Source organism: Cucurbita pepo, chromosome LG01 (assembly GCF_002806865.2).
Source record: "Cucurbita pepo subsp. pepo cultivar mu-cu-16 chromosome LG01, ASM280686v2, whole genome shotgun sequence".
Classification (NCBI taxonomy): Eukaryota; Viridiplantae; Streptophyta; class Magnoliopsida; order Cucurbitales; family Cucurbitaceae; genus Cucurbita; species Cucurbita pepo.
This window is the reverse complement of record NC_036638.1, coordinates 20,932,972-20,955,566: the sequence shown is the minus strand read 5'-3', so window position 1 is coordinate 20,955,566 and position 22,595 is coordinate 20,932,972. Positions and strand designations below refer to the sequence as shown.

The 22,595-nt window shown below is 36.8% G+C and overlaps 5 protein-coding genes across 15 annotated transcripts; 2 read left to right on the top strand and 3 right to left on the bottom strand.

The window, feature by feature from the left end:
* Positions 1–842: 842 nt before the first annotated feature.
* On the bottom strand, positions 843–7,322 carry LOC111803744 (COP9 signalosome complex subunit 3-like). Of its 2 annotated transcripts, XM_023688279.1 has the most exons (9): positions 7,006–7,321; positions 6,562–6,677; positions 6,214–6,460; positions 2,859–2,916; positions 2,668–2,757; positions 2,039–2,104; positions 1,384–1,473; positions 1,076–1,234; positions 843–999 (listed from the first exon to the last, which is right to left on the bottom strand). In XM_023688279.1, exons 1-9 carry the CDS (start codon positions 7,188–7,190, stop codon positions 859–861), a joined length of 1,152 nt encoding a protein of 383 aa, XP_023544047.1. In that variant the 5' UTR covers positions 7,191–7,321; the 3' UTR covers positions 843–858. The 2 variants fall into 2 exon arrangements, with proteins under 2 accessions (XP_023544047.1, XP_023544052.1); XM_023688284.1 differs by lacking the exon at positions 2,039–2,104 and having other exon boundaries at positions 7,006–7,322.
* A 217-nt stretch (positions 7,323–7,539) lies between these two features.
* Positions 7,540–10,939, top strand: LOC111803834 (pentatricopeptide repeat-containing protein At1g05670, mitochondrial). Its single transcript, XM_023688424.1, has 4 exons — positions 7,540–8,254; positions 8,323–10,224; positions 10,383–10,685; positions 10,756–10,939. Exons 1-2 carry the CDS (start codon positions 7,635–7,637, stop codon positions 10,022–10,024), a joined length of 2,322 nt encoding a protein of 773 aa, XP_023544192.1. The 5' UTR covers positions 7,540–7,634; the 3' UTR covers positions 10,025–10,224; positions 10,383–10,685; positions 10,756–10,939.
* Positions 10,940–11,160: 221 nt separating this feature from the next.
* On the bottom strand, positions 11,161–13,818 carry LOC111803787 (actin-related protein 2/3 complex subunit 5A). 7 transcript variants are annotated; one of them, XM_023688344.1, is made up of 5 exons: positions 13,635–13,818; positions 13,198–13,368; positions 13,009–13,081; positions 12,506–12,606; positions 11,161–11,594 (listed from the first exon to the last, which is right to left on the bottom strand). In XM_023688344.1, exons 2-5 carry the CDS (start codon positions 13,287–13,289, stop codon positions 11,450–11,452), a joined length of 411 nt encoding a protein of 136 aa, XP_023544112.1. In that variant the 5' UTR covers positions 13,290–13,368; positions 13,635–13,818; the 3' UTR covers positions 11,161–11,449. The 7 variants fall into 7 exon arrangements, with proteins under 7 accessions (XP_023544112.1, XP_023544120.1, XP_023544102.1 ...); XM_023688352.1 differs by having other exon boundaries at positions 13,198–13,336; XM_023688334.1 differs by having other exon boundaries at positions 13,198–13,349; positions 13,635–13,817.
* Positions 13,819–13,953: 135 nt separating this feature from the next.
* On the bottom strand, positions 13,954–19,415 carry LOC111803715 (sister chromatid cohesion 1 protein 2). Of its 4 annotated transcripts, none has more exons than XM_023688242.1 (12): positions 19,059–19,413; positions 16,898–17,159; positions 16,766–16,803; positions 16,644–16,684; positions 16,419–16,483; positions 15,669–16,321; positions 15,451–15,562; positions 15,215–15,351; positions 14,704–15,110; positions 14,576–14,631; positions 14,354–14,486; positions 13,954–14,259 (listed from the first exon to the last, which is right to left on the bottom strand). In XM_023688242.1, exons 1-12 carry the CDS (start codon positions 19,180–19,182, stop codon positions 14,149–14,151), a joined length of 2,139 nt encoding a protein of 712 aa, XP_023544010.1. In that variant the 5' UTR covers positions 19,183–19,413; the 3' UTR covers positions 13,954–14,148. The 4 variants fall into 4 exon arrangements, with proteins under 4 accessions (XP_023544010.1, XP_023544017.1, XP_023544034.1 ...); XM_023688249.1 differs by having other exon boundaries at positions 14,576–14,628; XM_023688266.1 differs by having other exon boundaries at positions 19,063–19,152.
* A 673-nt stretch (positions 19,416–20,088) lies between these two features.
* On the top strand, positions 20,089–22,463 carry LOC111803704 (ribosome-recycling factor). Its single transcript, XM_023688232.1, has 8 exons — positions 20,089–20,420; positions 20,608–20,748; positions 20,850–20,965; positions 21,223–21,314; positions 21,451–21,472; positions 21,563–21,631; positions 22,009–22,077; positions 22,182–22,463. Exons 1-8 carry the CDS (start codon positions 20,219–20,221, stop codon positions 22,260–22,262), a joined length of 792 nt encoding a protein of 263 aa, XP_023544000.1. The 5' UTR covers positions 20,089–20,218; the 3' UTR covers positions 22,263–22,463.
* The last annotated feature ends 132 nt before the right edge of the window (positions 22,464–22,595 follow it).

Below are 22,595 nucleotides of genomic sequence, written 5' to 3'. Positions count from 1 at the left end.
AAATCAAGAACTTTTATGAGGAAATTATACATTAAATTCAACATATGTAATCTTTCAATTTTGAAAATTAGGGCTAATTAGAGGAAATTATTTAAATATTTGGATCTTATGTTCTTTAAAAAGAGGGTAATTATTTTCTGTCTCCACTCCTCCGTGCTCATTGAAACTTGAAGTTTGATTACAACTCTATAGGTATCACATACTCCACTGGTGCAATAGATAGAGGCTTTGCATATGAAATTGAAGGGCGTTGGTGAGTTTTATTAAAGATAAGTGAACGCTGGTTCTTCCTGGAGCTCGTCGGAAGATGAACAAGAAATTAGTCTCATTGTTGATGTGCTTTGGACGTCTACTTAATAACTAAATGTTTAGACTTTTATCTTTGAACTTTCAGAAGCCTTATCTCTGTGTCCCAAGAGGATAGAACAGGATGGAATGGACACTTCAAGAAACGGCAAACGCAAAATTAGTTTTTGAGAAAACAGGACGGATTACAAACATACATTTCCTCACGAGGAGCAAATGGCCTTTTAACAGGCTTCGTCTCTTGGAACAATAACGCGAGGAAGGAAAAAGATACAAACCATTTTGCATTGCTCTCCCTCAAAATTCCCTGTTCTATAATATCCACAGTACATAGGGTGGGGGGTGGGGGGGTTATCCATTCAAATATTAAATTTTTGAGGAACAGAATCGAAGTCGTCATAATCGAATCTCTGCCTCTCTCTTCCAGCCTGAAAACAGCAAATTTTCTTTTTATAGTTTTACCTATCTACAATTCAAAATGAGATTTTGATTTAGAGATGCTCACCTTTGCTAGATACAGAGTAAAACCTGAACCGAACATCCCACAATCAATCAATCACAAACATCATACCTCTGGATCGACGAGTCAATATGCTCAACCATCTTGCAGGATTTGTACTGTTCAGAATCCTCTAGAAAGCTGACCATTCCATCCTTTTGATTAATTGTTGCAAAAATCTCACCGTCCTGGATCTAAAATTGGAACAAAAACTGATATTACAAGAGATGGAGGTTGATTAATAGATTAATCCTGCAATTATGAAATTACCATTCGTAGCACATGCATTTCAGCTTCCTTAGGGCTGTTGAGTTTAACAGAATTGGCTATATCTTGAAGAGAGAGGGTCAAGTACGTCTGCGTCAATCTCTGAATGTTGCGTTTATACAGAGAAGATACAGCCTGCTTCACGAGTCCAAGATTGTTGTCCTGGTATAACACGACCAATAACTCATATCAAGAACCCAGAAGCATACAGATGATAGATCGACAAACCAAAGGTCTCTTCTCTGCTGCATGCACACACCATTTAATTGGACCAATCTGAAGTGATAACATAGTGAAATAGGAATTCTTACATTTTCAAATTTCTCCCTGTTTGTTTGAAAAACAGTGTCTAATTCGTCAACGTTTCCCGTGCTATAACTATTCGCCAGTTCAATGTAGGGCTGGAGAAGAGGAAAGAAAAACAAGTAGCATAGACACGTCACTTGGATCACAGAAAAGGGAAGGGGGATACAAGCACACGGATAGCAACTGGATCTGATAATACATTTTTTCGTAACCCAAGTGCATAGTTTCCATCAGCACATTTGAAGCAAAAATATACCAAAGTAGACCAGCACTAAATCATTCACTCTAAGAGCAATTTATATCTATTATACCCACAATGCTGCTTTGATCAATCATAAATAAGATTGCGTTCCACCTATACACAATCTAGATGGCATCTACATCTAGAGCTTGATGGACAATTTTTCAGGATTGCAATAAAGAACTGCATCACTCATGGCAAAGAAAATTTCTAATTTCAAGCAAGTCTAGATCCATCGATCCATTGATGGATTTGATTTTCATTTCTAAAATCGATAACTAAATCCAAAAATGATCATTGATTCCTACAGTTTCAAAATGAGGTAACTTCACATTTTGTTGAAATCAAACATTGAAATAAATGTATCTAAGTATTTGTCCATGAACAAAGAGAAGCTTTTCAGTTCAAATTTACAGTACCTGACAGAAAATTTTCAAATTTCTCTGTGCTACTGAAGAAGTGTACTTCGGGAGACTAATCGAAAACTGCCATCAGATGCATGTAGAGGCAAATTAGTCTCCTTAACATCATAGGAAATAAAAGCATACTAAGTGACTCAAAGCTAAAAGCAACAAGAACCCCGTTATGCTGCAAAGTGTTACTGTGTTTAAAATTCTATGAAACAAATATTCGAGATAGTTTGCTCAGCTAGTCAAAATCCAACGATGATCACACAATTTACATCCTTGTTGAGGAAATAATAATTACACATTACCCACCTCCTTGGTGGAACATCTCATTTTTTCGAGATTTTTTTCCGTAGGTCGAGGCTTATAGTTACCATCAGAAAGGTGACAAATATGGAGATAGTAGAGCCATAAAAAGCTAAAAAAACAGAGATATGAGAATATTTATTAACTCTAAGATCTGATTGACAATTGTACCAGTATTCAATATAAGAAGCAAGAACAGAATTCATATTTTATACTCCTAACATGATGAAATCTAAAAAACAACCTCCAGATATTCCTTCCTCATTTCCAAATATTTGAGGCCTTAAAATCAATGATAAAAACTAACAATAAAGCAGATAGAAAGAATAGCATACTTGTCCATTGTAAATGAGGGAGAGCAAAATGTACTTTTTATATGCTTCAACAGCTATAGCATTCATTGATGACATTGGAGAAGTTACAGCCTGTAACAAAAATATGGGGAGTGGCTGTCAGATCATCCAAAAACACGTTAAAAAATTCAAATCAAAAGTATCAATGGAAAGAGTTCCATTAGATGGTGCACATTATGAAGAAGCTCAAGCGCTTTAGGAAATAGCTTTAGTCCTATGCAAATCATCCCCCTGTCACATAAGAAAATATCATCAGAAAATCCCTATTTATAGAGAAAGACAAAATTGAATCTCAGCATATGAATGATCTCATAGAATTAAATTATGTATCACATTTTTTTATAAGGACAATGTCATTCACAACTTACAACAAGCCTGCTTAAACATAGTTAGTTGCTTTCCTATTAAATAAATGTTTTTTATAAGACAGTTAAATGATTGAATAAATGAAGTTCGGAGAGGCCTGATTTTTCAAAAAATAAAAAATAAAAAAGAAACTTAAATGTGAAACCAAACTTTCATTAACAAGGAATGAAAGTCAGCTAACAAGCTAATTCACAAATAAAAGCCTGAAACAAAAGGAAGCCAAGAAAACAAAATAAACAATATACAAATATACTCCGGTTGTTAAAAATAAAAGATAAATGATCATTTCAAAATATAAGAATACATATAAAGGGCAGAGGGAAGCATAAAATGGGCCAAACCATTCCTCCACCTAATACTCCTTTACACCCTAAAAAAATCTCCTCCATCTCTTCACAACAAAAGCAACTCATGAAAAGCCTTTCGGTTGTCTTCACTGAAATTTCCAATTTAGGGCCAATGTCACACCCCCGAAATGTCCAGCCGTAGAAAATTGACATCTCCATGAGATATAATCTAAGTCCTCTAACATGCATTTACAAAAGACAAACTACTAAATATCCAAAACCAATAGACAACGACCCTTGAACAAAGATAGTGGTCTTAATGCTCATATAAGCTACTTATTAAATCATAAATCAATCCAAAAACTTGAGTTGATGGATTATGGTAAATTTAATTTTATATTAATATTTTAACACTCCTCACTTCTGGGCTTGAAAACTTGTAGAAGACCTAACAAGTGAAAAAAAAAAAGAATTGGGGAGGAAAAGATATTACAGGGGTTCGATTATCGAATCTCCTGCTCTAATGTTGGGTGAAATCACCAATAAACCTGGAAGATTAAGTTGATAGGTTATGACAAATTTAGTTTTATATCAATACTTTATCACTACCAAACATGAAAAATTTTCAAGATTTCAGGACAACTTAACCTTGCAAAGCATAGGACAAGAAAGGTAATCTATGAAAAGGAAGAGCATTCAATGCGAAAAGATTGACAAGAAAGCACTCATTGGGACTTGGAGTCCAACCATGAAAGTCTTAGTACCTCGGGCAAAGATGGAAAATCATATAGAAGGAAAGCAGAGAGGATAACCCAAGCTTCTATATCAGGAAAAAAACCTCTTAAAGGTTATAGAGGTGGAAAAAGCAATAAAGAAGATCATCACCCTTCCAAAAATACACCTAGATCCCTCCCCAATGGAAAACTTGAATAATCTGGAAAAGCAAGAGAGACCCATAGAAATAGCCTTCCATCAGTTCCTGAAAGTGTCTTGAGTTACTCTAGTCGTGTTCTGTTCCACTTTGCTAGATGTCACCTATTTTGCCTTACTAGCTACAACCACTTAGCCACAAGAGGAAAAAATTCCATATCTTCAACCTATCCTCTTCAATAGACTTTGAGATATAATTTTCTCCACCCTTTTGAGGATACGGAGAGATCCTACTTTTAAAACAAATTGAACAAAAGTTAGTCTTCCTGTAAGGAGGCAGATTATTTTAATCATGGCAGGGATCCAAAATGTAATTGACCTAAGATTACACCATAATAAAAGATCCAAGTAGGAAACAATGTAAAAGCCTCATGCCTCGCAGGCGTAGGGAAAATGTAACAATTAATGCTAGAAACAAAAAACTTATCCCAATTGATCATAGCCTAGGAATATTTGAACCTTATTCCTTCCAACATATAACTTTCAACCAAGTACCTATCTATCTCTCTAGATGAGAACTTATTTAAGTATGTGAACCACTATGAGGAAAAGGAATGCTCACGAAGGTATTTTTTTTTATAAGAAATGAAAAATTGTATTAGCGAAAAAAACATAAACAAGGAGGGGCGATGAGTTATTCCCATCACACCAAAGGTTTACAAAAAGGCCTCCCAATAGCAATGACAGAGGATCGCCCTACCTAATTCTCTTAGTTGAAAAGATTTTAATTTTGAGCTTGCTAACCACTAAGAGGCCGTCCATTAGAAGATAGTTTTAAATGGGGATCTCCAACAAACCAGCCCAAATCCCTTTTTTTCACAAAACTGTCCAATAATCCCAATTAACATGATTATAATACTTCTCAAAATCAATCAATCTTAAAGACAACCCCTCCCTTTTTACAAATTTTACTCCCCATAATCTTTGATTGATTCGGTAGCAACAAAAGTTTCTTCAAGAACCCATCTCCCAACAAAAAAAGGCCCTAGAAACTGAAAATAGTGTGGAGAGCACTCCCCTCATCCAAGACTTTATTATTAATTTTACATTAGTTGGTTACCAATCTGATGGGCATGAAGTCTTCAAATATATCATGTATTATCCTTATTTAAAAAAAAAAAAAAAAGAAAAAAGAAAAAAAGATGTTGATCTCATCCATAGTCACATCAATAATAACACTATCGTAAAGCAAAACACACAGACGCCACTAGCTAGTTGAATGGACAAAGAAACAAACTATAGACCAGGTGCCTTGAGGTTATGGGTTTAAACTATACTGTCACCTATTAAATGTCTTCGAAGTTTCAAGAAACCAATGTTTCAAGGTAAAAGGTAAAAGGTATTCCACCAAAATTAGTCAAAGTTGCACCCAATTGTAACAAACCCTAACGAGCTACTACAACAAAAGGAAAAACAATACAACAAAAAGTAAATATGATCTACTCCTACAAACAGCAGAGCTCAAAAAGAGATCAATAGAAATTTTTGACTAAATGGTAGCACACTCATTAGCATAATATGAAATAAGTCAAAAAAACCTAGATTAACTACATAAGATGTTTCACATACACCATAAAATTTCTTAACGTTATAATTCTTGCTTAGCTAGAAAAGCAGCCGAACTCCATATGGAAGCACTATAAAAGCCTTTTCACCCTAAATCATTGACCACTAAACATATTTTAGATGCACCATAAAAGTCCTCAAAGATGACATAGAATAAAATCAACATCCAAGAGAAGGGGGATAATAAAGAAAGATAGAAAGAAAGAAAGAGGAGATATCATTTGCAAAAATTAAAAATATATATATATAAACTTTGAGAAATAACATATGAAGGAATAACCAAGTTGACAAAAAACATGAAGATAATCAAATGCATCTTTACTAATGAAGGAAAAATACATCAATTGAGAGTTCACGGTGAAGAAGAAAAGTAACTCACCCGTAATAACAATAAAGAAACAGGTCCCTTGGTTGATCAACCTCAAGAATATCATTATCCAATATAGATCTGCCAGTTTTGTAGCACTTGGCTAATAAGCAAAGAAGGAGGAACTCCGGATGTATAGTGGTTAAATGTTCTGAAGAGATCTGGAGTTTTCTAATAGCAGTAAGAAGCGGAGCCACCCCTCTAATTGGAGCTTCAAGTAGGACAACTTGATCTTTCAACCTCTTGCAAACTGAGACGACTGCACAATCGGCAGAATCAAATTAAAGATAGTCGAAAATCCAGATAGCAGTAATCACACATGTTATTAATAATAACGATCAATTTTCAGGAATGACTTGCATTTTTCAGGTGCTAAACGAATCTGCTCCGGGTTGCAAGAAGAGAGAAATCTTGAAATAGTCAGAGCAGTTGAACTGTATTGCTCTTGTGAAATTGGAACGGATGTGTATGCCTCTCTGCAAATATATTTCAAGAAAACATTATAGGTCAGTCCCTCTGCATACATATTCAAAAATGAAAATGGTAAAAGGATTTAATCAGATGCATTTCCATGTCTGCTCCAACCACACACTCGTCAATACAAACCCGTCAAACGCCAATTCTTGGACTCCGTCGCTTCAAACTTATACCAAAAGAAATGATTGCTCAAAAAAAATCTCTCACCGATAGGAATGAATCCTTAATAGTACTATAGTAGTGTAACATACAAGAAAGGCAGGCCAGGCCCTAATTTGTCTAAACAACCAACATCCAGATAGAACAATTCAGAGAATAAAAACTTACAGAATGTAGAGATATCCTAAAGAATGTTTTGAAGCATCAAGTTGAGCCAATGCAGAAGGTAAACAAGCGGTGTCGGAGTGAAGCAGTTCTTCTGATTGCTTGAGAATAGTATGGAGGCGTGAGATATCGCCGGCGGTGCTGGACAGCCCTTGGATTTGTGCCACGAGAACTTCAACCGTGCCCATGATCGGGTAATGCGAAGCTCTCAGTTGAAGCTTAACAGTGGCTCTATCACCTGCACAGGAGGAGTACCTTCGAGAGAGTCAATTGAAATGGAGCTTTCTACTGATCGATCACTCCTTTCTTTCTTCTCAAGTCGGAATCCGATGGGTGAATTACCAGATCGTTGGAAGAAGGGATTGAGCCCATGTCCTACGGCCTCAACTCTATCTTCTGGGCTCTGCGCTATGTCCGGCCCAATAAGCTTGGCCCAATAATCTCAGCCCAATTCCTCTTTTAAGCAATAAAAATTTAAAATTAAACATATAATTTATAAAGAAAATATTATTTTCCCTTTCGGCCCATTTGGTAGAATTGCCCTTCGTCTCCTTCAACAGTTCAATTTTCCCAGTAAGAATTGCTTGTATGGCGGGCTCTTTCATGGCGGTCGCCTTCCTGCAAAAGACCAAATGAATAGGTATTGGGTAATGCCTTATCGAACATGGGGGAGAGCTCATATGTCAGCAAGGGGAAATATTTTGCCGATGGTTCCACCGTTGCGCACGAAGTGGTGCGCCGTCTCCTCCCGGTTTCGATGTTTACAGGTTTCTTCTAATTCAGCTTCTACATGTAACTTTCTACCATTTCTTTTCTCTAGAAGATGGTTGAGTCAAAGTCAAAGAGTCCCGTCCTCATTTTTGCTTCAAACCAGACCATTTCCTGATTATTCTCCTAAGAAGCCTACAATTAGAGATGCTGAACTTGTCCATAACATCACTGCTACAATTAAGTTGCGTCGTTATGAGCCCCTCCGACGCACTCTAAAGCCTTATGAATCCAGCTTTAGGCATGATCATCTGATTTGGGTACTGATGAACATTAAGAATGACTATAATTTGGTTTTGGCTTTCTTTGATTGGTCACGGATTCGTAGAGATCCTTCTCTGGAAGCCCGTTGCATTGTTATTCACATTGCCGTGGCGTCAAATGATCTTAGAATGGCTCATGAGCTGGTTCGTGATCATTTCTTGAACTCAAATCTGGGGGTTAGTGTTACAATGGCTCAATTTACCAACCGGCTGATGTACACATATAAGTACTGGGGGTCNTGGGGGTTAGTGTTACAATGGCTCAATTTACCAACCGGCTGATATACACATATAAGTACTGGGGGTTAAATCCCATTGCATTTGACATATTTTTTCAGGCCCTAGTTGAATTTGGTTCTTTTAGTGAAGCAAGAATACTGTTGGACAAATGGTTGAGCTATGGATTAGTTGTCACCGTTGATTCTTGTAATTTTTTTCTTAGTCGCATGGCTAACAATTCTGAAGAAATAGGGATGGCCATTAAGTTTTTTAGAGAATATGGTATTAGTTGGAATACTACATCTTATAACATCGTTATTTATGCTTTATGTAGATTGGGTAAAATAAAAGAAGCCCATCGGTTACTCATGCAGATGGATTATAGGAGTTCTACACCTGATGTTGTTAGCTATAGTACCGTGATTGATGGATATTGTCAGTTGGGAGAATTAAAGAAGGCATTGAAGCTTATAGATGACATGCAAATAAAAGGACTGAAACCAAATAGTTATACCTACAATAGCATAATATCACTTTTGTGTAAAATTGGCAAGCCATTTGAAGCAGAAAAAGTATTGAGAGAGATGATGTCTCAAAAGATTGTTCCTGATAAAGTAGTCTACACCACTCTCATACATGGTTTCTACAAATCAGGACATGTTCAAACTGCAAATAAACTGTTTGACGAAATGTTGTCTAAGAAGATCGGTCTTGATTATATAACCTATACAACTCTTATCCAGGGATTTGGTCAAAGTGGAAAGGTGATAGAACCACAAAATTTGTTCCATGAAATGATTAGCAGAGGGTTCGAGCCTGATGGAGTTGCTTATACAATGCTAATCGATGTTTATTGCAAAGCAGGTGAGATGATGAAGGCGTTTTCTCTTCATAATGAGATGGTTCAAATGGGACTGACTCCAAATGTTGTTACTTACGGTGCCCTGATTGATGGGCTTTGTAAGCGTGGAGAACTGGATACAGCAAATGAGCTTTTGGATGAGATGCACAAAAAGGGCCTTCAACTAAATGTATGCACTTATAACTCGATTATTAACGGTAGTTGCAAAGCTGGAAATATTGCACAAGCAATAGGATTGATGGCAGAGATGGAGGTGGGTGGAATTAATCCTGACACTATCACTTATACCACTATCATTGATGCCTATTGTAAATTAGGAGATATTGGTAGGGCTCATAAACTTCTTCAGGAGATGTTAGCTAGAGGGCTTCAACCTACTGTTGTTACATTTAACGTTCTAATGAATGGATTTTGTATGTTGGGAATGCTTGAAGATGGTGATGTGCTGTTAGGGTGGATGCTAGAGAAGGGCATTGTGCCTAATGCAATAACATACAATACTCTCATGAAGCAGTATTGCATTAGAAATAATATGAATACTACGACTGAAATTTACAAGGGGATGCGTAATCAAGGAGTGATCCCTGATGGTAACACCTTCAATATTTTAATAAAAGGGCATTGTAAAGCACGGAATCTGAAGGAGGCTTGGTTTCTATATAAAGAAATGGTTGAGAAAGGATATGTTCCCTCTGTTACTTCATATAATGCACTCATAAAGGGGTTTTACAAGAAGAAGAAAATTTTGGAGGCAAGGGAACTCTTTGAAGAGATGAGAGGACATGGGTTGGTCGGTGATAGAGAAATATACAATATCTTTGTTGATATATTCTATGAAGAAGGAAATATGGAGATAACTCTTGATCTCTGTGATGAAGCAATCGAGAAATGTCTACTTGTTGAGAGATAAAAAGGAAAGAGCTTTTAGGTCAATACATTTCTCTGTGATGATCAAATTTCAGTTTCACAAGCTTCATCAGGCAAGCCAATACTCTATAGATTATTGATCTGAACTACCTGCACAGTGCCATGGGAGCTTCAAGATTATTGGTAGAATTTCTGGAATGATGGTGGAGGTGCTAGGATTGAATTTCAAGATGTTAAGTCTATGTAAGAGCTTGCCATTTGTTTCTTGTCAATGTCATCATAACATTTTGCTTTCTCCTCTAGCTGCTTTAGGACTATATAGTCCTACTAAACCATATAGTTCTGAAGCATCCAAGGATAAATGGTACTCAGCAAGCTAACAAGTTTTTATTTTTGTCCAGGTTCTCCCGCCCCTTGGAGGCATTTGGGAGAATGTTGTAACATACATGAAGATCATCTCATACTGCTGATTCATGACTCTTTCCTTTGATTATTACTTCAAAGCATATGCCTTTATTTCAAAGTTTGATTATAAACGCCGAACCAGTGGTCTACTCTCGAGAAACTGTGGGATGGTCAAAAGTGTAGAACTGTGGAGGGGGGAGGGAGGCATCTTGAGTCTTATCGTGAACCCGACAAGGTGGTACAACACTCGGCCTATTCTCTACTGTACTCGGCTTTTCTTTGCAGATGACAAGCAGCAGGTATGATAATTGTAAATTTGAGGATTTCTTACCCATATATCTCAATGCATTTCATCAATATTTTGGACAGCCAAAACGTGAGAACCGCCACCTCTCAACACCAAACCAGGCAGCACCTCCTCTGCTACAGCTGAAGGTCCTTGGAAAGCCAAAACCATTGCTCACTGATTCATGGAGCGCCAGTAAAGGATGCGTTTCGAGTTTTTTTAGTTCAACAACTTTATTTTATTAATTAGTTTTCAAAAGATGGTGTATGTTGTTTCAAAATATTGAATATTCTTGAACTAATAATAATAATAAGTTGTGTGTTGATATGACTCCCATTCAATACTATAGAGTTACTCAATACTTTCTTAGATCTTAAATCATGTTCAATAGTAAAATGAAAACAAGTTGAGTTATTGACAAAGGTTTATATTGAATGGGAATCATATTTCTTAAAGTCGGAAAGTAATTCCTACAAGTTGTGTAATCCTGAACAAAGAAATAAGCCGTATATATTTTGGTCCCTTCCAATCTAGCCAAACAAATAACAATACTCACACGTTCTTCAAAATAATGCAATTCAAAGTATCCTGAACTCAATGAAATTCAGTACCTGTTTTTTTCTAATATAATGTGACAGCTGACAGCTATAGACGTCTACTCAGCTTAACACAAACATTCTCTGAAAAGCAATTTCACATACACTGAGAGAAAATAATATGATTTTTGACATCGGCCAAAGGGTGAGGGCTCGCAATGTTCTATCAAGTTAAGGAAAATCAAACTGTGTTGATAGTATCTGCAAGGGCACGGAGAATGCAGCCTAAGCCAGCCTTTTCTGTCAATTTTTCATGTATCCTGAGACACTGATCACATGTGGGGCGATCACCAGTTGACAACCCTCTGTACAAATACCTGTAAGTACTAGTATATCTATGTCAATCAATGCTCAAGTTCAAGAAACAAGAAAACAGCCTGAAAGACCAATAAAAGTTACCTATTATGGGTCAGAAAAAGAGAATACAACGAAATAGAAGATAGTTCATAGGCGCTTTCTTGCAAAGATATTGGGTAGAAGAAACCAGAAATATCATTAGGTTGGTAAAGGTATAATAGTCATTAGCTAGGAGGTTTTTTAGGAGGGGAAGGAGATTGAAGTAGGTAATAGTTTAGTTGGTTTAAGCTTGAAAAAAAAAAGAACTCAAGAAGAAGGTTCAAAGTTCCTAAAACACTAGCCCTTTTTCATTTCTTCATTCTACATAATATCGATATAGTTATTTGGTTTGTATCACTCCCCAAAATTCTATGCCCTCATGCTGGAATTTTAACCCCAAAATAATCTCAAGAAACCCGACCGGGACTGTATAATTTTAACTTTGTAGTGCAATCAGGGTTGGCAAGGGCCCATACTTATTTCTTACTGGTGTTTAGGATGACTTCACTTCGAAAGTTACTCCAAACATGCCCTTAACAAAAGATTAGCAAAATTCTGTAAAACTTCAGAACTTAATGTGGGAGACAAATAAGGGGCAGACATCAGTGGAATCAAGTGCTGCTGTGTATTGAGAGAAAGGCTGGTTGTGACCTTCTAACTTAAGAAGGTGTGACGAGGTATTTCTAGCTAAACGGTTATGAAGATCAGCCATCCAATCATCCAAGCACTAGGGACTAACACAATCCCTATCAACGTGGACATATCATTTTTTATCAACATGANAAAAAAAAAAAAAAAAAAAAAAAAAAAAAAAAAAAGAATAACCAGCTTCATACGCATAAAGATAATCGAAGCAATAGGAATATAGACATCTTAGCAGTTAAATACCATAAGAACTCACTTCATTAGGATATCATAATACTCCGGATCCAACGAAGAAAACATCCCATCTACGTCCTTTATAGCCATAAGAGCCCTATGCACCACAATCCAATTTGCTGACTGCAGAAGTCCAAAAAATCACATCAGATTTATTCAATTCTCGCCCAATTCAGGCAGACCGACAACACGTAAACGTAAAATATAACACGTCCATCCATTTTGAGCAGCTGCAAGCAAATGGAGCAGACTACTTCCGAAAAATATATCAACTACCAGCAAGTTCTAATTGACCCCATCATCGAGATAATACAGGAAAAGCATTCAAAAAGATCACGATAATTGAAAATGACTATCATCCAATAGCAGAGAACCTACCGTAATTGCCTATAGACTTCTAAAGATCACCCACAAATTTAATAATAATGAACACAAAAACTTATTAGATCTTGCAAGGAAAAAAGAACACGATGTAGAAAAACAATAACGAAGCATGCAAGAGATCATAAATGAAAGAAAGGATACCTTGCAGCGCTCATCTCGTGTATTCGGAGGCGAACCTTCGAGGGCAGTTTTTAGAGCTTCGACTGTTTTAGACCTGAACGAGCAAACAAATTGCTAATCGAGGCATTTTCAATTATTAAAAATGGAAGTTAGGAGGAGCTAAACATATTTAAATCTTAGAAATCAAAGAGCAGATATAGAGATCATTACTGTTTAAGTAAGCTCTCGATCTTCCGAGATTTGTGCTCAATTCTAGTGATTATGGCTTCTGCATTATCTGCTTCCACAAATGCATCTGACATTTTCGCCTATCACCCAACCTCCAGTAGAATTTCCTCGAACTTAGCCTTTGTTAGGAAACCCTGGATTTAGAAGGCACTTCTGTTTGGTATGAATAGAAAAAATAGAATTTGAAATCCAAAATGATATGAGATCTTGCTTTGATCCAAAAGTTTTCCATCCAAAATAAGTCGGGTTTGGCAGGATTTTAAACTAAAATTGGCCTAATCTCAATTTTACCCTATTTTGANAAATCCTAAATATGAAAATATGCGGAATTCTTATGAAAAAAAAAAAGAAAAAAAAGCTTCCGGACAGACTTCGATGGCAAAAATCGAAAGATGGAGAGGCTGCGATAGAAAACTGACCCATGGTGGCGTGAGGTTGCGGCAGGGAAGGATATAAGAAGAGAAGAAGAAAAACGTGGCGGTGGGGGCGTACCGACGACCGGCGACTAGCAACGGCAGCAGCAGAAACGAAGATAATGAGAAACGAAAGAAGACAGTTGGTGCGTGGGTGCAGCTGCGGCAGCCGGCAAATATTTATTTTGGAGAAAATTCTTAATTTTTTAGATATAAATATATAATAAAATTAAAATTACATGGGAGCGTAATGATAAAAATATTATTATTATTGTTGTTGTTGTAAAAATAGATGTTATTCTTCGAGCAAAAAGATGATCAAAAGAGTGTCCAAATAGTGTGCTGAATCCGAGCCAAACGCCTTTGGTTCCACTTCTGTCTGATATGAACCATTCATCAAAAGATCATCATCTATTACAACACCAAGCACAGGCTGCTGCTGCTGCTAACTTATGGAACTTACTGTACATCAAAACTAGCCTCACGCCCCTTCCACACCACCTAAAACTCATCACCTACTCTACTCTACATCAAAACTGGCCTGTGTGTCCCAGTTTCCCAATTTCCATACTAAGATGTCACCGTACGCACAATCTTGTCTCACATCCACGCAGTTTTTGGTTTTCAGTACCTGCACTACGCACCATATTTGTATATGAGACACCCCAATTATGCTTTACTTTTGCTAACAACAAACAAACAAGCAAACAAGCAAACAAACATACCAATATCTCATAGAATACTTTAGCACTCTCTTTTCTCGTTTTCCTGCTAAGAAGCTGTCTCAAATTTGCAGCCTCTCCCACGGTTTGCACCCTTTGATTTCTAAAATTTTGGAGAAGACACCCACATACCATTCTGTACCATCATCACAGCTCTCACAAGTCAACACCAAGTGGGAATGAAATGTAAGAGCAGTTCACAAACTCGAATCCGATCCACCTTACCTTGTTCTCGCAGGGCTGCCCGGTTCCAGTGCATCCTCTTCACAAAACCTTAGCTGCTGAACAAACGACGAAAACTGGGATCAACAAAATATATTGAATACATTTCCCAAAAATTTAACAAGCCTTACTGCTTTTGAGTTAGGAACTTTAGGGCTATCTGGACTCCCAAATAATCTAGCTGATGTTGAGCACCGAACAGGTGTCCCTGGTGCTATTGCTATTTGCTCCAGTCTATCTGAAGTTTGAGGTTCTGATGTAGACAACTGTTCCAGGACAGAAGCTTCAGAAACTGAAGCTCTATCCACAGAAATGGTGGTTTGTTCAGATCTGTAGGTAGTGGGAGATCCAGAAATCTCTGGTTCATTTGAATGCTCTCCAGTTTTGGAAACTGTGACCGGGCTATCCATTTTCACTAACATGTCAAAAGCTGGAGAACTTGGATCATCCAAGTTTTCATGAGATTTCACCAATTCAGCAGATTCCGATATGTTCACTAACGTCTTAGAAAGAAGGGACTTAAGCTCGGGCGAAACACCTGTAGAAAAACATCATCAGAGGACAAATTAAAATTTAATACTTTTTTGCTTTTAGATCAAATATGATTTTCAAAGAACCCAGTCAAGAGCCTCATAGACTTACAGGACATCAAAGGCACCGAGAAGCCAAAGGAGAGAGTAGAAATTTGACTAGCTTTCCAGACAGCAAGACCACTACGAGGACATTTGCTTCTTTTTGAAACCAAGTTGCTGGCATCATATATGCTTCGCTTAAATTTTCTGATACAGTTTTAGCAACATGTTATCTCATTTGTGTGTCGAAAGAAGATAACAATTCACCAACAAAACTGATCTAAACAAAACTACGAGGGAACTTACTCGTTCGACAAAACAATAGGATCATCAACAATGCATTTTCTCTTCCTTGATGTCCTCGGTCTCTCCTTATTAGCTGGAGTCGAAATTGTTGTAAACTCAGGTGTCTTGGTACCTACATGAAAAAAAACAGATTAACACGTGATTTAAGTAGTCAAAATTACACAAAATTGTAGATAAATCATTTAAATGATGGAAGTTGGTTCAGAAATTTTACCCACCTGTAAAATCTGGAAATTTGGAATCAAACATTCCATCGAGTGAAATAGATAGTTGAAGACTGTTTCGAGTTCCATCATGGTCTTCCATTTCAGGTGATTGCATTTCAAGAAAATTCAAAGTATCCCCTTCACTATCCGTTCCAATAAGTTTTGTAGGTTCATTTTGTGCACTCCAAGACATGTTGATATCCATGCTATCCACAAGAGTTGCAGAATTATCTCTAAGTTTCTCCATGCTTCTTTCCAAGATGCTGATGTTATCGCCTCCATTCATGAACTCAAGTTCATTTTCTGATCGAATTCCCACACTCTGATTATCTTCTTCAGATAATTTCAAATGCTCTGTTATAGAAACTTCCTTGACAATTACAGTTTCTTCATGAGAAAATCTATCAGTCAAAACCATTTCAGTGCTTGCTTCAGGAACTACATGTTCATATTGCAGCATTTTCTCCTTCTTCATCTCTTCTTCATCAGATCGATGATCTTCATTAAATTGTTCGATTGCTTTGATATGCGTATTCTCAATTCCAAATACCTCAATCTCATAATTTTCATCAGAGAATGCACTCACTTGAAAATTTTCTGACACAATATCGTGATGTAATGAGCTTGCCTGCATCTCACTGTCCTTGAGGTGAGGCGAAAAGACTCTGGAGCAATAAGAATATTAAAAAAATGATCACCCTGCATAGAATGAAAATCGAATATTGAAGTCAAGGAAGCAACAGTGGAGCTTGGCCTACATACTCTTTGAATAAGGTATCATCAGAATAGCAAATACTGTGCAGTGGAGTGAATTCCTCGCCATGGTTCTGCAACAGTGTAAGATAAAATTTCCAACTCTATACACGTTGATAAAGTTTGAACTTCTTAAGCTGAACTCTTAAATCGACTTTAACAACTATTTACAAACGCTCAATCAAATTAATTTAGTCTGACTCGTTTAAGCGCTAAACATGATGAAACACTTACCTCGTCAACTGACAGTGTGATGTCGTTTTTCCACATGCTATCTGTATAAATTATACGACATGCAGAATAGGATTGTTAGAAAAAAAGAAGTATTAGCAGAAGAATGTAAAATAAACACATACCTTTGAGGGTAATCTCTTCATGGCATACCATGTTGCTTCTAAAAAACGAAGGAACATCGAGTTAGAAATATTTATAATAAAAGATAAATAAGATAAGCCAAACAGAGAAATTAACTAAACTAGATAACCTACCCAGTAAGGTCCTCAATAATCCCCAGATCAAACGAGTCGAGTTCAAATCTTTTAGGAAGAGTAATAGCATAATAAGGTGTTTGCTTTTCCTTTCTAGCACTATTCTTTGTGGTGACCACAAATTCATTGATTTCGGTCAGCACTTTATTGCAGTCAACATACAGATATTCAACTTTTTTGGAATATATCCGGGCAATGCCGAGGAGGAGGTAGGCCATTACTCTATATGTCACAGCGTTCATTTCATCTTGCAAAATTTTATCTACAAACAGGCAACAAATACAGGACAGAGAGGAAAGAGCGATCAGAGCCCATACAAAATAGAAGTAACAGCAAGTAAATGAAGAGGAAATGTGTGCATATGCAATTTCAGTTTGAAAAGAAAGTATCAAAAAGCAGATCATTTTGAAGCATGCAGCATAACTGATTGTAGAAAAAACTGGGAATGAACTAGAAATTAGTACAGATTATGAATCACAGTAGAAAGGGCATAAGCCCTTTCAATTAATAATTAGAAAACTATACTGTACCTGTAAGCAACATTTAACTCGTCTAGCAAAATTTACAAACACACGGAAACATGAACAGGATAGAGGAACAATGGTGATCGAAACTGAGCGTAGAAAACGATAGTTACAAATAGAGCCCTTAACAGTCATTTGGTGTAACGGCCCAAGTCCACCGCTAGCAGATATTGTCCTCTCTGAGCTTTTCCTTTCGGGCTTCCCCTCAAGCCTTTAAAACGCATCTGCTAAGGAAAGGTTTCCATACCCTTATAAAGGGTGTTTCGTTCTCCTCTCCAACCAATGTGGGATTCTCACAATCCACCCCCTCGGGGCCTAGCGTCCTCGCTAGCACTTGTTCCTTTCTCCAATTGATGTGGGACCCCACCAAATCCACCCCCTTTCAAAGCCCAGCGTCCTTACTGGCACACCGTCTCATGTCTACCCCCTTTCGGGGAACTGCCTCCTCGTTGGCACATAGTCCAATGTCTGACTCTGATACCAACTGTAACGACCCAAGCCCACCGCTAGCAAATATTATCCGCTTTAGGCTTTCCCTTTCGGTCTTCCCCTCAAGGCTTTAAAACGCGTCTGCTAGGGAAAAGTTTCAACACCCTTATAAAGGATGTTTCATTCTCCTCCCCAACCAACGTGGGATTCACACATTTGGGATAGGTATTCCATATATGGTTATCCCTGAGTTCTATACATATAGATAGATCCAATTACTCCTTTTGCTATCACTATGAAATCACACATTCGTTCTAGCTAAGCTCTACAGACAACTCGACTGTTCTTAGACTACTAAACCTCTCGATAGTGGAATCACAAGATTATTTGACATTTGTTTCTAAAAGTTGTTTCCCCCATGTTTTGTTGTTGTGGAAGCTTTCTTTTCCAAATCAATAGAAGCTGTTCTTCTATTAAACTCTACGAGCTTTTGAAGGATTGCCATCTATCTAATCACTGTTTTCACAAATTTTAAAAAGTTTTATAAAAAAAACAAGCTGGAAAGCAACACATAAGACCTCCAAGTCCATGGCGGTCCACTTTTGGACATTTTCATATTCAAACGACATTACTCGTTCTTCTCCACAAAGTGCACACAGCCGCAATTATTTTCACGCATAAATTCCTAATCTTTTTAAAAAAAAGAACAGTATTACCAAAAAAAAAACGAAATAGATTCTAAGAACATTCCAACCGGTCGTCTATTTACGTTTTAGGTTTTTCTAGGAAGAAGGTAACCTAGTGAATCGGATGATCTGTAAAAGCAGAAATCCAAACCAATTATAAAATCAAGTCTCAGAAACTCAATCAAACAGGTAATTCCCTCACTAAATGGACTCTTTTACGATAATGGATTTCATAAACAAACAACAAGAATCAAAATCACAAATGCACTACGAGTACGAGAAGGTTTCCAGGGTCCTACTTTCAAAAATTGGCAACAGAAAACTACAACTATTCACAATATGTTAGGAAATATAATCATTTAAACGCTATGAAGCAACTCCATAAGCCCAAAACCAGGCGCAGTGGAATCACTTCAGTAAACATCTCGATAATGGGACACATTCCCGTTATCTCCAAATCCCAAATGCATATACGAAAAATGGGAATAAAATTTAAAGACTTGAAGAAAGAGGAAGGCGAACCAACAGAGGATGGAATATCAGTCTCTATAACCAGAGATTTCTTAAGCTTCTTGAAGAAGTAAGCAGCGACCCAAATGGCACCTGAAGGGCCTTTCCTCGAAAGAGTGCAGTGTGAGTGAAACATAGCTCTGACGAATTCTATTTTGCGCCGCAGAAAGCCAGAGGGTACGGAAGCTTTCGGCTCTGGAATTCAAATGCGCAGAGAGTGCAGAACTTTCATGCAAAATGGAAGAAGAAGAAGAAGAAGAAGAAGAAGAAGAAGAAGAAGGTTTTAACCCAACCCGAGCCCGAAATGAATAAAGGAAGCTTGGGAGGTAAGAATCTGAAATGGAAAATGTGTCCGGAAAGGAAATTTTGAAAAATTTTGGGAATAAAAAGGAAATTTTGAAAAATTTTGGGAATAAAAAGGAAATTGGATAAATTGAGGGGTGGAACTCAACCGACGGCAAACGACGGTTTTTTATTTGGATGTGCTTCCGTAGCTCGCAATCATATACGGATACGCCCACTTTTCTCTTTTTATTTCTAATATCCTCGTATTTATCCAATAAACATTTTAATCTTAATACAAAAAATAACATTTTTGTTTTTTTTTTTTTTCTTTTTTATGATTTAAAATTAGTCTTTCTATTTTTTATAAAGAAAAAAAATAGTAAAATTAATTTAAATTTGAACGTGTCAAGAAAATGATTGTTTAGATAGTTTACTAAAATTCAACTCCGACAAAACTCCCTCATCGACCTCTAAACAAATGAGAGGAAACTTGAACGGAAGCTAAAATTCCCTCATCAACCTCACGAGAAGTTTGTACCCAGAACTCATTGATCCAATTGATCTTTAAAAATCGACAAAAACAAAAGTAAATTCTTTTTAATCCCTAAATTTTGTTAGAAGAGAAATTAATTAAAGTAAAATTATTTAAAAAAATCATATCGGGACATGAATATTTTAAAATAAAAAGATTATGTTGAATAGAAACAAAATATAATTACTTTTTTTTTTCTATTTTATCTGAATTAAAAAAAGAAAAAAAAAAAAAGGGTTTTCTAAATCTCCATCGTTGGGTTTTACGAAAAACCCTAGCTAGAAAGCTTAGCAAGCATCGAGATGATCAAATAAGTCCGGGATTTCGATCCGTTCGAGCACGACGGTCTTCTTCAATGGCTATGTTTCTCAAACGTTCTTTCTCCTACAGGAATTTCCTTCTTCTCCGAAATTTTGCCAATCCAAGTCGTAACCTTTCCTTCTTCGTTAACGATCTCTGTAACTCATGGACCTCCGAGATGCCTGGAGCCTTTGCTCTTCCTCCTGCAGATTTCATCCGAGAAAGTCGTCGGGGCTTTGCTAAAGGCCGAAAATCAAGTAACCGTCTTTTCATCTCTTATTATGCTTGATCTTCAAATCATTATTTCTTATGAAATCGAAAATTTGTTGCACTGGCTTCAAATTTTCATTGCCGTTTCGACTTTTCTCTTAATCTTGTTGAGTATTTTGTTCATGTCCCTCCTGCTTCTTACAAGTTCCGGTTTTTAATTTTTGCATTGAGAAGACGAATCTTCTACAAGTATGGCTGAAGCATTACCTGATATTAGACCAACTATTAAAGCCAACGCTAGCTCACAGATGGAGGCTGCGATATCTGCATTATCAGGAGAATTGAGCAAACTTCGAACAGGAAGGGCATCATCTGGTATGTTTACCATCATATCATGTACCATTTACACTTCGAGGTTCCATTATGTTAGCTTGGCCTTTTGATTGCTCACACTTTCTTATATTTTGTATTTACAGGAATGCTTGACCACATTATAGTAGAAATTTCAGGTGTGAGGATGCCGCTGAATCAGATCGCAGCTGTTTCGGTCTTGGATTCAAAAACACTGTCAATAAATCCTTATGATCCTAATGTAATCAACTTGCAAAACCCTATTGTTCTTTAATTTATTGTGTTTTCTTCTTCATGGCATGTTAATTTCTTAGATTCATGATTATTTGTGATAAAGAGACTTAACAGAGTAAATCTTGAATATATATTCTTTTAAGTTATGTTTCATTAGATCGTTACCTTAATAAGATTCTTGTTTCTACTCTACCTAACATGAGAATTCATACTTGAAAAGGCTAATCTGAGTGGGCTACTTATGATAGTTACTGTTCAATGCAGACACTGAAGAACTTAGAGAGTGCTATAGTTTCATCTCCTCTAGGTTTAGCGCCAAGAGTAGATGGAGAGAGGTTAATTGCAGTCATTCCACCGTAAGCTTTAATTTGCTCTTCCACTCAAGTTAATATGACTGTTTAAATTTGGCTATAACAATTATCAGGACAAAATAGTTGTCTAGAAGCTGTTCTTTTACTAATAAAATTGTCCTTTTTGTTCTTGCTATACCAGATTGACCAAAGAGCATATCCAGGTAGTCCTCAAGTCTTTTTTCATCCTTCCTTGTTATCAACTTATCACCTTCCTTCTTTCTATAATGCCTTCATGGTGGATATTTTTCTAGGCTATGTGTAAGCTGGTCACCAAGTGTTGTGAAGATTCCAGACAAAGCATACGACGAGCTCGTCAAAAGGTATTTTTAGTTGTACCGTCCTGCTATAAATTTCCTTTTCAGAAATCTCTGTACTTAATCATCAAGGGGGCTGTTCTTATTGATACACGATGTACCTAGTGTGGTAAGCTCAATAGTTGTGGGAATGTCAGGATTTCTATAGTCATCTGGACAAATTCACCTCTGAATCGCAAATCTCCCCTCTTACTAAACCCTATTCTTTTTCCAATTGTGACTTATAATCAATTACAACTGATACTCTGCGCATTCCCAGTTTCAAAATCAATGCCCTGATTTTATGTATGACAAGTTGAATCAGCCTGCAAAAGCAATTTAAGCTCTTTATTTGATATTTGCATTATTTCAGAGTTATGAGTTGATTGGTGGTTGATTCGCAGGCAATGGATACAGTAAAAAAGATGAGCTCAAGCTACCCGAAGGATGACATGAAAAGATTGGAAAAGGAAGTGAGTTGTTGTAGACGTTGGTTGTTACCTAATCAAATCATAGTTAGAGTTTGAAACTTGCTTTTTTATTTATTAAAATCTTGTTACGTTTTTTCTTCTTCCAGGTAGATGAATTGACCAAGAAGTTTATCAAGTCAGCGGAAGACCTCTGCAAGGCTAAGGAGAAGGAGATCACTGGAGGTTGAATAATTGAAAAAGATTATCTCGTTCTCAATTTTGACAGATTAATTTAAATTCTACTATAGAGCTTTTCATAACCCATTTTGAGGGATGAAACAGAGGTGAAGAGATCTGTCATATTTGGAAACATAGACGCAATCCAAATGAAATTCTGTGGGTGTATTTTCACCTGAATGGATTCACATGTGGCAACAAGTATTAGGGTTTGAATTCTTCCAACTCGAAAAGAGAGCTTCGAAAGTTACAACTTTTTTCTGTTTTTTCTACCATAAAAGTGGTTGTTTTGAAGTCCGAACCAAGTTTTCAAATTTTGAACTCGTTGAAGGTAAAAAAAAAGT

Coding starts and splice junctions, on each gene's coding strand:
- LOC111803744 (XM_023688279.1), bottom strand. CDS start 7,190: ATGGGCACGGTTGAAGTTCTCGTGGCACAAATCCAAGGGCTGTCCAGC. Junction 2,917..6,213: donor TTTCTTTATTGTTATTACGG/GTGAGTTACTTT, acceptor CTTATGTGACAG/GGGGATGATTTGCATAGGAC. Junction 1,000..1,075: donor AAATGCATGTGCTACGAATG/GTAATTTCATAA, acceptor TTCCAATTTTAG/ATCCAGGACGGTGAGATTTT.
- LOC111803834 (XM_023688424.1), top strand. CDS start 7,635: ATGAATAGGTATTGGGTAATGCCTTATCGAACATGGGGGAGAGCTCAT. Junction 8,255..8,322: donor ACCAACCGGCTGATGTACAC/ATATAAGTACTG, acceptor GCTGATATACAC/ATATAAGTACTGGGGGTTAA.
- LOC111803787 (XM_023688344.1), bottom strand. CDS start 13,289: ATGTCAGATGCATTTGTGGAAGCAGATAATGCAGAAGCCATAATCACT. Junction 13,082..13,197: donor ATCGAGAGCTTACTTAAACA/GTAATGATCTCT, acceptor TTGCTCGTTCAG/GTCTAAAACAGTCGAAGCTC. Junction 11,595..12,505: donor TATTATGATATCCTAATGAA/GTGAGTTCTTAT, acceptor TAGATATACTAG/TACTTACAGGTATTTGTACA.
- LOC111803715 (XM_023688242.1), bottom strand. CDS start 19,182: ATGTTTCACTCACACTGCACTCTTTCGAGGAAAGGCCCTTCAGGTGCC. Junction 16,804..16,897: donor ATTATTGAGGACCTTACTGG/GTAGGTTATCTA, acceptor TTCGTTTTTTAG/AAGCAACATGGTATGCCATG. Junction 14,487..14,575: donor GGCAGCCCTGCGAGAACAAG/GTAAGGTGGATC, acceptor ATGATGGTACAG/AATGGTATGTGGGTGTCTTC.
- LOC111803704 (XM_023688232.1), top strand. CDS start 20,219: ATGGCTATGTTTCTCAAACGTTCTTTCTCCTACAGGAATTTCCTTCTT. Junction 20,749..20,849: donor AACAGGAAGGGCATCATCTG/GTATGTTTACCA, acceptor TTGTATTTACAG/GAATGCTTGACCACATTATA. Junction 21,473..21,562: donor TGACCAAAGAGCATATCCAG/GTAGTCCTCAAG, acceptor ATATTTTTCTAG/GCTATGTGTAAGCTGGTCAC.